Genomic DNA, 17,066 nt, shown 5'->3' with positions numbered 1-17,066 from the left:
CTTCTCCCAGTTCGCTTTCCTCCTCCACGACCCCCTCCTCGGAAAGATATTTATCTACCGCCCAGGTGATCGCTGGCGCCCCGCCAGCTCGCCCCCTGCCCAGTCCCACCAGTGCTTGCGCGGCCCCAGTGGAAGCGCGAAGGACGCGGCAGGTGCAGCCCACCCTCGAGGAGGCTCTGGCCAGTGCAGAGCCGGAAAGCGGACACTGGGACCCGGTGCCCACGACAGCTTCTCTACCACTTTCTGTGCAATTGTGGCTTTGGCTATCTTTCCTAAGCTCCCAGACTCAGCGTCCTCGTCTGTAAAATGTACGTGGTAACAATACCAACGCAACAAGGTTGTGAGCATTAAATGAAAAAACTCAAGTTAAGAGCTTACTTAGCATAAGCTTGCTCCACAGTCAGCGTTCAATAAATGTTTGCATTTATTTCATTCCTTGGTCTGGCGTCCAGGGCGAGGAGATAAGATGGAATTAAGGATAGTAGGTGTCGCGGGCCAAGCAAGGATCTTTCATGCTCAGGGGGAAAAAAAAGGACACGACCAAAATTTGGCGAATCTTCCATAACCAAAGTTTCTTGCCAGAGCGCCCTCCGAGGCTCCGCCTCTAGCCCTTCTAGCCACACCGGCTCTCTGGTAGCGAACCATAGAGTAACGGAAGTGACCCGTCCCCTTCCTCTACCGGTTTAACGCTGGTCGAACCTTCTGGGGACTTATCTGGCGCAGGGCATTGTGGGGTTGCTGGGCGGCCCGGAGGCAGAGCTAAGGAGAGGAGTAGCGGGCCACAGAGGACGCTTCCAAAATGATGGTGAGTGGTGTCTCCCGTATCCTTCGCCATCCGCCGTCTTCAGCCGCCATCTGGCCCATGGCTGGCGCCGCCTGGCCGGCACCCGACCCGTAGGGCTCTCCTCTGCCTGCTGATCCTGCCCTCCCCCCGCCCCATCTCCTGTCTAGGGGCGACCCCGGCCCGCCGCGGCCTGGCTGGGCCCACGCACGGAGCCAGGGCCCTTGGCGAGTATTGAGGGGAGGCTGTGGTCGACCGGGTGGGGACTACAAGTCCCAGGGTGCTTCAGGGCAGCGGACTCGCGTCGGGAACCTGGCTTTTGGAGCCCCCCACAGTCGGGACCTGTGTTAAACTATTACGGGTTGAACATACATAAGCAGTCGGTGGCCAGATCTGGAAGCCCCGGCTGCCTTAGGAAATGCGGGTGTGAAGAAGGTGTGCTTCCTAGAATGGGCAGAGCGCACGGTCTCAACGATGGTCTCATTGTACCCCACCCGCCTGTTGGTGCATAAATGGCAGCCGACCTCTGCTCGTACATTCACTCGTTCGCTCATTAAACACATGTTTAGTGCCTAGTGAATGTGCCCCGCTGGTTGTTGGGGTGCACACTTCTCAGCCAGGAGAATGGGCAGGGCAGATGGCGATGCTGCATCAGAGGTAGGAAGATTCCGCTCTGTCTCCGACCCTGCCTGCGCCTCCGGACTTGGCATTAGACCCGAGTTCTCCAGTTGGCCACCTAACGAGGGGCCGCTTTTCCTAGATGCAGGGCGTTGGTAAGTCCTGGGCTCCACACAGGGCATCCCCTTCCCTTCACAGTTGCAGGTACTTTTCACCGGCCCTAACCCTCGGAGACACCTCTTGAATCGCTGTTGAACAGGGCCAGCTTTTAAGGCGGTGTTTTTCTTTGGTTTATATGTGTGGATTTTCTTTGGGGTTTCTTTCATTTTGCTTTTCAATTATAGTTTACATTCAATATTATTTTGTACTCGTTTCAGGTGTACAGCCCAGGGGTTTGACAATCATACACTTTTCAAAGTGTCCCTGGTAGTTCCGTTACCCACCTCACACCGAGGAGGTGTTTGAGGCAAAGCCATGACTGAGAGGCCGCTCTCTATGCCCTTGGCAGTTCACTCGTTTTGGCCTCCCCCTCGGAGTCAGTTCTTGTTTTTTTCCCCTGTTCCTGCACCTTCTCCCTGTCCTGTTAGATGTCAAACTGACACCTAGGAGGTGTTCATTCTGCTACCAAATGCCCCATGAATCCAAGCTAGAAGGAACCTGGTATCATCCGTTCCCCTCTCCCCTTCATGCCTCCAGCATCGCCTGTTTTCAGTCCCTCTTCAGCATCACTGATCCCTGAAGGCGTCTGCATCTCCTAATGCAGGGCAGCGCACGAGGGCAGCGGAGAGTAAGGGCTCCCACCACGCCGAAGGCCTAGGCTTGTAACTCAGCTCTGCCACTTGCTAGCTGTGTGACTTTGATTTTGAGCATGTTATTAAATTTCTGGCCCTCAGCCTGTTAGAGGGGGTTAAATTAACCCGTACAACGTGTCCAGCATGTAGTAAAAGCACTCAGCAAGTGTTAGCTATTCTGCTCGGTGGTTGCTTGCTTGCTTCTCCCTGTAACCCATCTTCCTGCCAAGGCCACCATGAGTTGGATCAAAACCAAGTTTTGTCTAGTGGTAAAAACCTACAACGGGCTCCAGACCACCACAGTGGGTTTTTCTGTTTCCCTCCTATATTGGCTGCTTATGTGAATGGGAAACTTCCGTCACCAAAAATCCTCCTTGCTGTCATCGGATTAGTCCTTGATATTCTAGAAGCCTTCTCTGCTAAGAAGGGAGGTGAAAGGGTCCCCTGAAACCTTGGTATATCTTGGATAGAAAGTATTATTCTTGTCTTTGGTGTTGACCACTGTAAGCTTTGGAATATAAAGGCCTGTTGTGGTTTTGTAGAACATCATGCTTAATAATTTTTAAGAAGGATGAACAGGAAGATTATTAAGCTGAAATTACCATTCCTTCCATGATACCCTTGGCAGATCACTGGATTCTGCAATTATTTCTCTACTTGAATAAAAATGAGTGAGATTAAAAAGTAACTTGGGGACAGCCCTGGCCAGGTGGCTCAATTAATTGGAGTTTTGTCCTATACACCAAAAGGTTATGGGTTGGATCCCCAATAGGGGCACATACAGGAGGCAACCCATCAATGTTTCTCTCTCTAAGAATCAGTAAGCCCGGCCAACATAGCTCAGTGGTCAAGCGTCAGCCTATGAACCAGGAGGTAACAGTTCAATTCCCAGTCAGGGCACATGCCAGGTTTGTGGGCTCAATCCCTAGTGTAGAGAGTGCAGGAGACAGCCAATGATTCTCATCATTGATGTTTCTATCTTTCCCTCTCCCTTTCTGAAATCAACAAAAAATATATATATTAAAAAAATAAAAACCAATAAAACATGTCCTCAGGTAAGGATGAAAAAAATAATAAATTGCTGTAAGAAAATTTGTGTCTTTCCAAAGATATAATATGTATTCCTGAGATGAAATATCTTATTTCAAAAAGTAACCTGGGGACAGAGCAGGGCTTTCCATAGCAGTGCCTGCCCCTGGGGAAATGATGGAAGAGGACCCATCCTCTTGACCTGATTGGCTCAGTCTAGCTCTGCCACCTTTCCCTCCCCACAGGATCTCTACCCAGCCTGTCATTCTCTAGGGCCTGCAAACCTGGGGCACTTGGGGGCAATGGCCAGCTCCTTTCCAGCCCTTCTTGCTTTGTACTGAAGAATTCTCAGTGAATGCAATGCCAGCACACTGCCAATTCTTTCCCAAAAATAAGAAGCCAGTGTATCTTACTTCATCCTTACTTCAAGCACTTTTTTTTTTTTTTTAAAGAGCTTAGGGATCTTTATTATTTTTTTTTTATTTCTTTTAATTAAATCTTTATTGTTCAGATTATTACATTTGTTCCTCTTTCCCCCCCCTCCATAACTCCCCTCCTCCCAGTTCCCGCCCCACTCTCGGCCCTCACTCCCCACCCACTGTCCTCATCCATAGGTGCACGATTTTTGTCCAGTCTCTTCCCGCATCTCCCACACCCCTTTCCCCCCCAAGAATAGTCCATTCCCTTTCTATGTCCCTGATTCTATTATAATCAACAGTTCATTCTGTTCATCAGATTATTTATTCACTTGATTCTTAGATTCACTTGTTGATAGATGCATATTTGTTGTTCATAATTTGTATCTTTACCTTTTTCTTCCTCTTCCTCTTAAAGGATACCTTTCAGCATTTCATATAATCCTGGTTTGGTGGTGATGAACTCCTTTAGCTTTTCCTTATCTGTGAAGCTCTTTATCTGACCTTCAATTCTGAATGATAGCTTTGCTGGATAAAGTGATCTTGGTTGTAGGTTCTTGGTATTCATCACTTTGAATATTTCTTGCCACTCCCTTCTGGCCTGCAAAGTTTCTGTTGAGAAATCAGCTGACAGTCGTATGGGTATTCCCTTGTAGGTAACTGAGTTTCTTTCTCTTGCTGTTTTTAAGATTCTCTCTTTATCTTTTGCTCTTGGCATTTTAATGATGGTGTGTCTTGGTGTGATCCTCTTTGGATTCCTTTTGTTTGGGGTTCTCCGCGCTTCTTGGACCTGTAAGTCCATTTCTTTCACCAGGTGGGGGAAGTTTTCTGTCATTATTTCTTCAAATAGGTTTTTAATATCTTGGTCTCTCTCATCTTCTGGCACCCCTATAATTCTGATGTTGGTACGCTTGAAGCTGTCCCAGAGGCTCCTTACACTATCTTCGTATTTTCGGATTCTTTTTTCATTTTGCTTTTCCGGTTGGGTGTTTTTTGCTTCTTCGCATTTCAAATCTTTGACTTGATTCTTGCGCTCCTCTGGTCTGCTGTTGGGAGTCTGTATAGTATTCTTTATTCCAGTCAGTGTATGCTTAACTTCTAGTTGGTTCTTTATCATAACATCGAGGGTCTCATTAGACTTCTTGTAGATCTCATTAAGTTTATCGTTGGCTTCTAGACAGTTCTTGAGAGACCTTAAAAGTGTGGTTCTGAACTCTATATCTTCCATTGACAATTTTGTCCTGTTTCTTTGTCTCCGCATTTTTTTATGCTTTCTTGGTGCACCCCCTAGTGGTCCTTTTGCGCAGTCTTGTTGTAATTAAGCCTTGATTATTGTAGTTAATACTGGGGGGATTTGACCTCCAGGCCAACTGGCTGTGAGAGTCAAGCACTTTTGAGCATGTGTATTTAACGGTTGAATTTTCAGTACCAAAAGCTGCTGAATATCATTCCATATGTGGCCAAACCTAGGCGCACTACAAATTGAGATTGTTATAGCTCTTACCTTTGGGAAGCTCATATTTTAAGAAAGGATGGCAGTATAAAAGCTGCGCACAAGAAGAAGCAGAGGCAGAGTTAGGGGCTCCCCTGTTGAGGACTCCCATTAGCTGTCGAGAAAACTTCCTGGAAGAATTGGGGCTTGAAGAATTCCTGGCCTGATGTTTAAGAAAGTAGTATTGGTACAAGTGGCAGGTGGCTCTTGTAGATGGGGGTACAATTTGGAGGTGGAGGTGAGAAAGGGTCCACAAATGTGTTTGATAAGTTAACTTGTTGGGGGCTTAGAAGAATCTGTTGAAGGCAATAGGAAGGGAGTTGAGACTCAAGTTGGTTTTTTATTTAAAGTTACGACTTCATCTGAGGCAGAGGTGGACCAGAGAAGATTTGAGGCTGCCATGAGGAATAATTAGCCGGGACTGGGAGAAGGTGGGGTTTCCAGGAGATACTTCTTTCCTTACAGAAGGTGCAAGGGCCCAAAAGAATGCTGAGTATAGAGAAACCATTTCTTGAGGTGAGACTTGGGACACTACCATGAAAAGGAAGGAACTTTCCCTCCACCCTATGCCTGGTCCCAGATGTATGGGGTTATCTAATAAGCATTCTTTTTTAAAAATAAAAATAATAATAATGATGTGTGATAAGCTCATTAGAGAAAAGAAACAGAACAGCAAATATACAACTCAGTGTCAAAACCCTCTTTACTAACACTCTCTTTCTCTTTAGAGTTTGTTGGGCATCTTTCCGGCTCCTTTATGCATTTACATTTTATATCTTGCCTCTTCTTAACTATTTCCTAGTGATTTTTTAAAAAAATGTAAATCAGGTTATGCCAGTCCTCTGCTGCAAGTCTTCCCAGGGCTCCCCTTTGTAGGAGCAAAATTTAAGCTCCTTAACACAGTCTACAAATGAGTATGTGGTCTGTTTCCTCCTGCCTCGTCAGCCTCATTCACTACTCTCCAGCTGCACTGGTCAAAGGACTGGAACTTCTTAAGCAGTTGTCCTGTTAATATGGTGATGGAATCCTCATGAGTCACTAGCCTTTGTGGTGTGTGAATTCCTGACCCCTTATTGTTAGGGTGAGACAGTCCTTACTTGCCTGTGCCTCCCCCCTCAGACACCTGAAGTACCCCTAGGGGTGGATGTGGGCAAAAGCTTTCAAACTTTATATTGCGCTCCATAACTAAAGTTTAAAGCATAGCCTAATAGCACGCATATAACAAAGATTTTGAACAATATTTACCCTTAATATATTGTTTCATACAAACACATAATTAGTCACAGTCACTGGGAAGACTGGGTCTGGTTCATGAACTCAGCGTTACATGTCAAGCTTGGATGCAGGGACAGGGAACTCTGGTTTGCTAAACTGAGAGATTACTGTCTGTGCTAATGATCAGTGGCGCAGAGGTATTTAAGCAAGCCCTTTAAAATAAGTATCCCTGACTTCCAGAGTTTCTAAAGCAGGTCTGCAAATTAAACCTCTAGAGATAGTGACTGTTTTAGAGGCCATTGCAAAGTAGAAAGAGAAAAACTTCTTTGGAGTATCTGATTGGAGATGAGTCACAGGAAGCTCTATGGAGCCAGCATGAGAAATGGAAACGTTGCTGTGTGAATTAGATTTGTTGTCACTTTGTGAGGCAGACAAAGGTGCTATTTGCTTCTCTGCCTGACTGCTTTCCTACACTCCAGCTAAACATTGGTAAAGCTGCCTGCCTGGGCATCTCCAGGACAACTCCTGAAGCTATTGACACCTCAGTTTTGCATCAGTGCCCCATCTACCTCTCTAGGATTAAGCTGTAATGCAGATAAGTGGATGTTTAGCTGGAGGGTGAATGCCGAGCGTGGCCTGCTGCTTCCTCCTGTGCCGTGCCCTAATTCTTCAGAACAGAATGGGGTCAGAAGTTGAAAAGGCTATGCTCATTTAGCTGGGCACTGGAGAACACATCTCTATTTGAGTTAAACAAAATCTGTTCTTCTCAAACCATTTTCTAGCACACCTACCAGGTGTGCTGTGGTCTTGGCCATGTCTCTGGAGATAGAGGCTGTTTAGGGGGTTGATGTCGTGGACCGTGGGGGAATGTGATTTTCAAAGATATTTCAGTCATGGGGGAGATGGGAGCATTTTCCCTCGCCCTTCTCTCCTTATGACTCATTGTAACAGATGATTTTTAAAAGCAGTCAATTGCTTTCTTTTCTAGCCCACACCAGTTATCCTGTTGAAAGAGGGGACTGATAGCTCCCAAGGCATCCCCCAGCTTGTCAGTAACATCAGTGCCTGCCAGGTGATTGCTGAAGCCATAAGAACCACCCTGGGCCCCCGTGGCATGGACAAGCTCCTTGTGGATGGCCGAGGTACGTCTGCAGGCTCCTGCAGGACAAGGCTTCTGGGGAGTGCTGGGGCTAGCAGAGGTTGGCATCAGAACACTTACTGCTTCAGATCTCTGAAGGCTTGCTCACTACGAAGTGGCTCCCCTTCATACATCCATAGTCCTGAATGCTGACCTGTGGGGATATATGGGAGAAGCTGGGCTCAGAAGACTGTTGCCTTGTCGAGAGATACAACCTAGAAACATGTGATCCCTCCCATGGTATCATGGTGCCAAGACAAAGGGCAAGTTCCCTTTTATGTTTTAGTGCATTAATTGACGTGAGATACCAGGGTATTAACTTGGTTAAGAATATCTAAATGATTACTCATTGTCATTTAAAACATATTTTGCACATCCATTTGAGGCGTGCCAGATGCTGCTCAAAGAAAAGTGGGTGCTCAGAGTCTTCGGAAAATCGCCATGCAGGAAAGTTTAGCAGACTAGTGACTTTAGGTGGGGGGCCTTTTGTGCACAGAACTCTCTATAAAAAGATGAGCTTATGTGCACCATGGTGCCCTCTGCCCCATCCTAATAAAGGGTGCATGGGCTCCAGGTCCAACCAGAAGACCTTTTAAGAAAGGGTCTTTGAATTTTCACTTTGTGTGTTCTTTGAAGGAAAAGCCACAATTTCTAATGATGGGGCCACAATTCTGAAACTCCTTGACGTTGTCCATCCTGCAGCAAAGACTTTAGTGGACATTGCCAAATCCCAAGATGCTGAGGTAAGAAAATCAAGCAGATAACTTTAAATGGAGGTGGAAACACATGCCTGCTTGCTCCTTCACTCTCCTCTCTCTAAATGTTTTTTAATTTATATCTAAAATTATAATTTCAAAAGTAATACATTCTTGTAAAAATATCTAGAAATTAATAATCTTTTAAAATTTGTACCGTTCCACTGCTTGTACCTGAGATCTTAGGACCTATGCTGTCATTCATAGGAGGTGCTAGGTAAATAATTTAACCTTATAAGATAGGACTGGAAACTCTAAGGTTTCTGGCATTCCCCCTCCCCCCCCCTTTTTTATGGGAATAAAATATACATAACAAAATTCATCATTTTAACAGAGACCATTTCTAATACTGGAGTCTTGATAATAAGTGTTGAAAGGCAGGTTTGTATTATGTTCTGAAGTTATGTGAAAAGGTTTATTAGGACCCAGTAGCCTATAAAATAGTATGGCATTTTAAAAATTAAAGTGAGAAGAGTCTGAATTTGACCTGTTAATGTCTTCAGCCAGTGAATAATATCTTCTGGCCAAGAATTTGGCAGCTTAGACCCTTTGCTGTAGTGACTCTCTTTCCCCTTGAGAATTATTTACATTACACAATAGATATAAATAAGTTTCGCATAAAATTTTTCTAAATCAGAGGTTGGCCAGTTTTCTTGTGAGCTCTTATTCTCCCTCATTAAAAATAGGATTTAGATGTCATCATAGAAAATGTCATGTAGTCTGCTTATTCCAAATAGTGTTTAACATATAAAGGGTTTTGGCTGGTCCTGGGAGGTTTGTTTTAGTGCAGTGGTTCTCAACCGTCCTAACGCCGCGACCCTTTAATACAGTTCCTCATGTTGTGGTGACCCCCAATTTCATTGTTGCAAATTGAACATAATTAAAGCATAGTGATTAATCACAAAAACAACATGTAATTATATATGTGTTTTCCGATGGTCTTAGGCGACCCCTGTAAAAGGGTCGTTCGACCCCCAGGTTGAGAACCGCTGTTTTAGTGGGATTTGGCTGGAAAATATCTTTTTTGTAAACTCCTGTAGTACTTTGTACTCCTTAAAGAATATATATGTCATGCCAATTGCTACCATGGTTATTTGTGACATATAAGCATTGTTATTACAAGCATGACTAGATTGTATTACTTATTATAGTGCCTTATATGTAATAAATAAATAATCAGATAATTTGCATATATGATTTCCTATCCCAAGGAAACTTAATTATCCAAATTAGTCTTCTTTGGGGAATGGGCCTGGCTGGGGAATTAATTTTGTAGCTAAGGACCATTTGATGGGATGGACACCTAAATACCATCACCTTCTATTTATAGCAAACCCCTGTGCTTCCAAATTAAAGCTCCACACTCATTTAAACAGTGCCCAGTTGAAGTGGGTAGATTGCCTGAAAATGGAGTTGGGGCTTTATCCCTGAACATGAGAAAACATGAATTTCCTGTCATCCTCTTCCAGGTCGGTGATGGCACCACCTCCGTGACCCTGCTGGCTGCAGAGTTTCTGAAGCAGGTGAAACCCTATGTGGAGGAAGGCTTGCACCCCCAGATCATCATCCGAGCTTTCCGAACCGCCACCCAGTTGGTATGGGAGTACCGGCTAACTTGGCCTTGTGCCTGGGCACCTTCATATTTCTCTTAGGATAATACCTGTACTGGGGGGTAGAGAAGACTGGGAAAAGTTCCTTGGACATTTTCTGTATTCTCCCTAGGAACCTCAGCCCTACCATTCAGTAGCTATTGATTAGATATTTGATAGAGTCTGATGTAGATATGTTGTAGGCTCCAGTAAGTGAGAGCTATTTAACATCTAATTAATATATAAAGTGCTAAACATTTTGTAGATGTTTTTCATGAGCCAGAAGGTTTGGCTTGATCTAGTGTCATAGCTTGTTTGCACTCATTTGTTTTAGTGTGTTACCCGCATATCCAGAGCTGAATCCTGGGCATATTCTTACGATTCTTCAGCACTATAGCTATTCTACATTTCAGGCTATGGGAGTTTTCTAAACTATAAAGATTTATATTTTCTGGGCAACTGCAACATAAAAACGTTGTTTCAACTGTAGTGTAGAAATGCTTGAGATTTGGGAGTAAACAGATTAGGGACTAGCAAGAGAGGTTGGCGTCCTCTTCTCCAGTTTGTAGCATGAGAGGCTCACTCAGCTTCTGTTCTTGGCAGGCAGTTAACAAGATCAAAGAGATTGCCGTGACTGTGAAGAAGGAAAATAAAGTGTAAGTTTGTGGTGGGACTTGACTCTCTATGGCCAAATGGGATGCAGAAGCAGGTTGTGATCCCTATGTGGGCCCCGGGGCTATTTGGCTCTTGCTAGACCTTGGCTGTGCCCCAGCCCACATTGCTCGAAAGAGGCTGGTAGACTATAGTTTAAAAGCTGTCCACATGTGGTCTTTGTCTGCAGTCACCATCTGTCACTGATAATATGCCCTAAAGATACAGAAGAGGTTGGTGAGGGCTGATTTTAGTGACAACCACCCCCACATTGCAGTAGAATCAGACAAGAGAGGCTTTCAAGGCCTGATGCAGGTCCCACCCTTATATCCCAGGGAGCAGAGGAGGCTGCTGGAGAAGTGTGCCGTGACTGCTCTGAGCTCCAAGTTGATCTCCCAGCAGAAAGCCTTCTTCGCGAAGATGGTGGTGGATGCAGTAATGATGCTCGATGATTTGCTGCAGCTTAAAATGATTGGCATCAAGAAGGTGCAAGGTGGAGCCCTAGAGGTAAGTCTGCTGTGGCCTCCCCAGGAGGCTCCTGCTTTCACATGGACCCTTCAGACAGTTTCATGTCGGAGGAGAGCGCACATGACAGGCAGCTTTGGGCTGTATTCTCCACACTGCCATGGCAGGCTGTGACTAGATATATTCTATAACCTCTTTGGACCTATATTTACTTGTCAGCAGAAGAATGTGGATTGAACTGACTGAGTTTCCGAATCTCAGTGTTGATGTGGGGGAGGGAGGAGGGCTATCTCTGACCCTCTCAATGAATGAGTCTGAGCAGTACAGTTCATTCTTCTCTGAGTGATAGAGCCATGCTCTTCCTTCTTTTATTCATCCATTTTGAATAGATGATACATAGTTCAAACTGTATTAAAGGACCTGAGGAAAAAATAAATGTTCCCTATACCATTCCTGCCCTGGATTCTGCCACTATTAAGTGTGTGTCCTTCCAGAATAATCTGTGTTTCTATAAACGTGTAAATATTGCTTTTTTTTTTCTTTTTTTTTTTTATCCTCACCTGCGGATATTTTTTCCATTGATTTTTAGAGAGTGGAAGGAAGGGATGAGGGAGAGAGAAAGAGTGAGGGAGAAACATTGACGTGAAAGAGACACTGATTGCTTGTCTCCCATTTGACTAATTCTGCTGTCATCTTGATTCAGCTCAAGTCTCACCCTCTTTAGGAGGCTGTGGGTTTGAATAACATGGGAGTCTGTTCACTGACAGGCTACAGTATTGTAGGTCAAGATGGTAGGTTAGCACAGACTTGGTCATTTAGTAGTAAAAAAAAAGAGAGAGATCTGAGATATGAATCTAAGTCTCCTTATAGTGCCAAAGTCAATCCCAGGTGCAACATGCTTCTTATGCCCTGATATTAACTTCAGCCCACAGGAAGCTCTGTTATTGAAAAGAGGTAGAAGTTCATGTTTTGAGGGATTGAGATGTGGGAAGCTACAATGATGGCCTGGGAACTGTGCAGGAAATTTCCTACCCTTATGATCTTTTGGCTTCATCTCCTGGGCAGAGGACGCATCTAGGCTGTAGCAGATGAATGTGTGTGTGTGTGTGTGTGTGTGTGTGTGTATGTGGTATAGGTAGGGAGGGGTATGTGTAGGTGTGTGCAGTAGGAGATGACCAGGGGGTTAGTAGTTGGGATTGAAGGGGAAGAAGGCATTGGGCAGCCTATACCTTATTCATAAATGGCTGGCTCCTTTCCTGGCATGTAGGTAAATGCTTTAAGCACTATCTCTTGGCACTTCTTTGAAGGCCAGTCTTAGAAAACAGCCTGAACAAGCCTTTACCATGCTTAGCTTCTTATTTTCCTTATACTGAAGGGACAAATGGAAAGGTTTTGTTACAACAGTGAAATAAAGACATGGTTAACTCAGATTCACAGGAATGGACATGTGTGGTCCAACACACCACCAGCTTGCTTTCATTTTATTCCATTACTGAACTTTTGAACTGTTTATTTTTTTTGAATAGGAGTCCCAGCTGGTAGCTGGTGTTGCATTCAAGAAGACTTTCTCTTATGCTGGGTTTGAAATGCAACCCAAAAAGTACCACAACCCAAAGATTGCCCTTTTAAATGTGGAGCTCGAACTGAAAGCTGAGAAAGATAATGCTGAAGTCAGAGTCCATACCGTTAAGGTAGGCCCCACCAGCTGGCAGTGGAGTGGAAATGGGCAACTGTCTGGGCCAAAGCCTTGGCTCTTGTGGTTGTCTGTTTTCCAAGCTTCTGTGGATCCCTTTATCCTCCTGTCACCCTAAACATGGATGTCTAAATGCGGGGCCTGTACTCTCTGAGTGACCTGGGCTGGAGGAGATTGGGAGAGGACAGACCTGTTGAAATATTATCCTCTGGCCCCGAGAAGGGGCTGGCAGGGTCTCTCTACCTATACAATGAGCCTAGTATTTTGATTCCTTTGGTTTGGGCAGATGTGGGCTCCTCCCCTTTTAGACTGGGTCCCACGCTGCAGGGACAGGTGTGCTCCCATCATTGATATAACCAAGGCTGTCTCTGGAGTAGCGTTGTTACCCACTATAAGCAGGTACTCTGGGGAATGTGTCCCCAACACAGAACGGCCTTTGGGGGGAGGGGTCTCATCCTTGGGAACTCCATGGGTGAGTGCCTCAAAGGAGGCACTGAACTCTTTCTCACCCCTTGGCATTGCCAGCTCTGCAGTAGCTTCTAGTCCTGGGGTTACTTCCTGCTTTTGTGTTTGAAAGTTTTAGGTTCCCTGAGTTACCTTACAGGGTCCTTGTTTACTTGGACTGTGAAGAGCTATTCTGTTTATCCCTGTTAATTCCCAAAAGCACACTTTTATCATGGGAGATACATTTTAGCCCACTTTATATGCTGACCTCCAAAGCATCCTCATCCTTTTCTGGGTCTCTTCAGGATTATCAGGCAATTGTCGATGCTGAGTGGAACATTCTGTATGACAAGTTAGAGAAGATCCATTTTTCCGGAGCCAAAGTCGTCTTGTCCAAACTCCCTATTGGGGATGTGGCCACCCAGTACTTTGCCGACAGGGACATGTTCTGTGCTGGCCGAGTGCCAGAGGAGGATCTGAAGAGGACGATGATGGTAACGCACTGTTCACCGGCTGCTTCGTGGCCTGGAGGGGTTTTCACTTACCTCTGGTGGGCAGGGGTGCACAGTTAGGTTGGTGTGTCAATCCTGGCCTGTCTTCTTAACTCTTTTTGCCTTGGAGCACTTCACTGCCAGTGTGCATGTGCTCAGATATAAAAGTTACCTCACCAAAACAAGTCAGGGAACCCAGCACTCATGCTGTGATTAGCTGAATACACTCAAGTATTGATGCTTCCAGCCAGGTTTCCTTCCTTCTCCAGTGTCTCATCAAAGTCGCCTTAAGTCAACATCGGTCCTCACTTCACTGCTGGGCCCAAAGCATCCTAGTTTGGGGAGGGCTCTCAAGTGAGCCAAAGGGTCCCCATCTCCTTTTAACTAGGCCTGTTTGCCCTTAGTTCTATTTTGTTTTCTTCTTTCAGAGGGATGAGGGTCATCGAGGTCAAGGGTGAGGTGGGTTATCCAGTGCACAGGGCTGTGGGCACCATGGCAGAGTCCAGCATGGGAACTGGCTTTGAGACCGGGCGGCAGGAAGTTTGTTGGCCTGGTGTGAGCCTTCGCTGCTGGATGATGTTGCCTTCTTTGTGCTCCCCAGGCCTGTGGAGGCTCCATCCAGACCAGTGTGAATGCTCTGACAGCAGATGTGTTGGGCCACTGCCAGGTCTTTGAAGAAACTCAGATTGGAGGCGAGAGGTGAGCATCTTGGCAGAGCCGCGAGACTTGCCTGAGTCTGGCCTCCTTCCCACACCATCCTTTGGGTGTGGGAAACAGCATGTGCTACTCTTGTTGAGTCTTACCTTTTGGGGCACAAAGAGCCCAAATGTAGAGTGTTTGGGGAGAGACGATTGCATTGGGTCTAAAGTTTGACTCCATAATCTTTTATGTCCCATTGGTATAGCCCAGACCTTCCTAAGAAGGTGTCTTCTAAAGGTGGGTTTGGGGAACCTTAGTGAGAAACGAAAGTGCAGCTGCTGAGTGTTGGGAGGGTTTGGTGAGGCCAGAACACAGCAGGCTGGCAGCAGACGGGAGCTCACGTGTGTGTACGATTTGACCCTTATGTAGGTACAATATCTTCACTGGCTGCCCCAAAGCTAAGACGTGCACCATCATCCTCCGCGGTGGCGCTGAGCAGTTTATGGAGGAGACAGAGCGATCCCTGCACGACGCCATCATGATTGTTAGGAGGGCCATCAAGGTACTGGGCTGGTAGCTTTCTGCCTGCACAGCCCATTCTCCCTCCCAAGCCAGTGAGAGCCTGCATTTGTGTGGTGACCCCTTGCCTGGGTGGAACTCGGGCCCTGACTTGCCTCACAAATCATAGAGAAATAGCCTCGGTCTCTCAAAAGAGGTCCTGCTGCCTTAAAGGCTAAGACTTGGTCTTGTGAGCAGACTGAGGGGCTGAGGCAGTCAGCCATTCCCGGGATATGCCAGTGTCCTCAAGCTGCAGGTGACCTTGAAGATGGTCAAAAACCATAAAGTTCCCTGGTGGATGTGGGGATGTGCTAGACAAGGGCCATGTTTGGGCTTCCTGGGGCTTGGGAGGAGGAAATAATGAGGGACCACTCTCTGGGCTGGGGGACCTACTGGCTGAGTGGCCCAACTTTCCTGTGGCTGGAGCTTGGACCAGGGGGGGACCACTGGTGTTGAGAGATGGGTCTGGTCTCTACAGAACGATTCAGTGGTGGCTGGTGGCGGGGCCATTGAAATGGAGCTCTCCAAGTACCTGCGGGACTACTCCAGGACCATTCCTGGAAAGCAGCAGCTGCTGATTGGAGCCTACGCCAAGGCCTTGGAAATCATCCCCCGCCAGCTGTGTGACAATGCTGGCTTCGATGCCACAAACATCCTCAACAAGCTGCGGGCTCGGCATGCCCAGGTGGGTGCTCCTCTCCTTGGGGTCCAGGCATTTGGAGGGATGGGCTAGATTCTGTGTGGGCTTTCACCATTCAAACTCTGTGTGTTCAGCCCAGGTGACAGTGCTGAAACTAAACTCAGTACCAACTGTGCTTCCTCTGAGGGCAGAGGCAAAGCCACAGTGCCGGGACTGGAGGTCCCAGGTTTCTTAGTGCTTCTACCAGAGTGATCACTCCTCATGGTGCGAAGAGAGGAGCCCTGTGGCCCCTGCCTGAAGCTCTCAGAGCCCTGCTGACACTCAGCCCAGCCATGGCTCTGCCACCTCTCCGAGAACTTCGTTTCTTCATTTGTTATTTAGCAAATATTTCTAAGCGCTCGGCACTCTGACAGCAGCAATACTCAGTGACAGCCTTGTGTCTGACTTGATGCTTTACCTCTGTGTCTCAGTTCCTCATCCAATGGGGACTGATGGAAACAGTGCACTGATACAGTGAGACAAGGGATTGAAAGAGTTCCTCTTGAGAACCATGCATCCTCAGGCGACCTGAGGTGGGGCCTCCCCAAAACAGGGAAATACCTAGGAGGTGGCCAGAGCTCTTATGTGCTCAGCACGTCCAAGGTTTGCGTGGTTGGTGGGCAGGGGCAGGGGCTGGGAAAAGGCGGACTTCCAGGTTCCTGTTGTGATGCCACAGGCCGATGCCAGCAAGTTCAGAGTCAGGGTTCCTAACTTTTGGAGGGAGGGGAAGCCAGAAGAAATTTCATAGCAGTTCCATGTACCTCCCCTCTTTCTCCAATCTTTCAGGGGGGCGTGTGGTACGGGGTAGACATCAACAACGAGGACATTGCTGACAACTTTGAGGCGTTCGTGTGGGAGCCAGCTATGGTGCGGATCAATGCCCTGACTGCAGCCTCGGAGGCTGCGTGCCTTATCGTGTCTGTAGATGAAACCATCAAGAACCCTCGCTCGACCGTGGACGCACCCCCAGCTGTTGGCCGGGGCCGAGGTCGTGGCCGCATCCATTGAGAGGCATCCCACCCGTCACCTAACGGGCTGGCAGGCTGGCTGCAGGGCAAGCTTACTCTCCCTGTCTTGTCTTGGCTAAATGGTATGAGAAAGGGGTCGGGGGGGATTGGCCCACCCTGTTCTAACTGGCGGCTATTTAAATAAACTTCGAATTCACTTTGCAAATTATTTGGGGACAGGAGTTTTACTCTTAAATGCGTTGACTGCAGCTCTGGATTTTAGCTTTGTATGCAGTCACCCAAAAGGTAGAAAAATTCTCTTCCCTCCTTTGGGCTGTCTTCAGTAGCGTCTGGTCGCGTTAAGGCAGAGTGTGCAGCACTCTGCCTGCAGGGAGCTCCACCTGAGCGGCCCGGGCCCTGAAGTTTCACTTTGGTGTCTTTCTCAGTCCCACAAGTGGCTGGGAGATGTGGAGTCGCTTCCTTTTCTCCCAAGTTTATCTTACCTAGCCCTGGCCTCGCCAGGCACTGCTCCCAGGATTTTCTAGGTTTGAGCAAACGTGTTATAGACCTTGTCTGCCCCTCTACCTCCATATTCTTTTGGTTCCGTCTTTTGGTCCCTCAGTAAAGATCCTGAGGTTGAGGGCCTTGGAGGAATGTCTTAGGCCGTATCCTTTT

General features: G+C 46.8%; 1 protein-coding gene across 1 annotated transcript; it reads left to right on the top strand.

Moving 5' to 3' along the window:
• Positions 1 to 646: 646 nt before the first annotated feature.
• On the top strand, positions 647 to 16,617 carry CCT7 (chaperonin containing TCP1 subunit 7). The gene is made up of 12 exons (XM_081100906.1): positions 647 to 805; positions 7,331 to 7,484; positions 8,117 to 8,223; positions 9,705 to 9,830; positions 10,428 to 10,480; positions 10,811 to 10,982; positions 12,467 to 12,631; positions 13,383 to 13,571; positions 14,170 to 14,267; positions 14,637 to 14,769; positions 15,244 to 15,450; positions 16,231 to 16,617. The coding sequence occupies exons 1-12, from the start codon at positions 800 to 802 to the stop codon at positions 16,450 to 16,452; spliced, it is 1,632 nt and encodes a 543-aa protein (XP_080957032.1). The 5' UTR covers positions 647 to 799; the 3' UTR covers positions 16,453 to 16,617.
• Positions 16,618 to 17,066: the final 449 nt, after the last annotated feature.

This window comes from Myotis nattereri (assembly GCF_964212035.1).
Source record: "Myotis nattereri genome assembly, chromosome: 10".
Lineage (NCBI taxonomy): Eukaryota > Metazoa > Chordata > Mammalia > Chiroptera > Vespertilionidae > Myotis > Myotis nattereri.
This window is presented reverse-complemented; position numbering and strand designations above follow the sequence as displayed.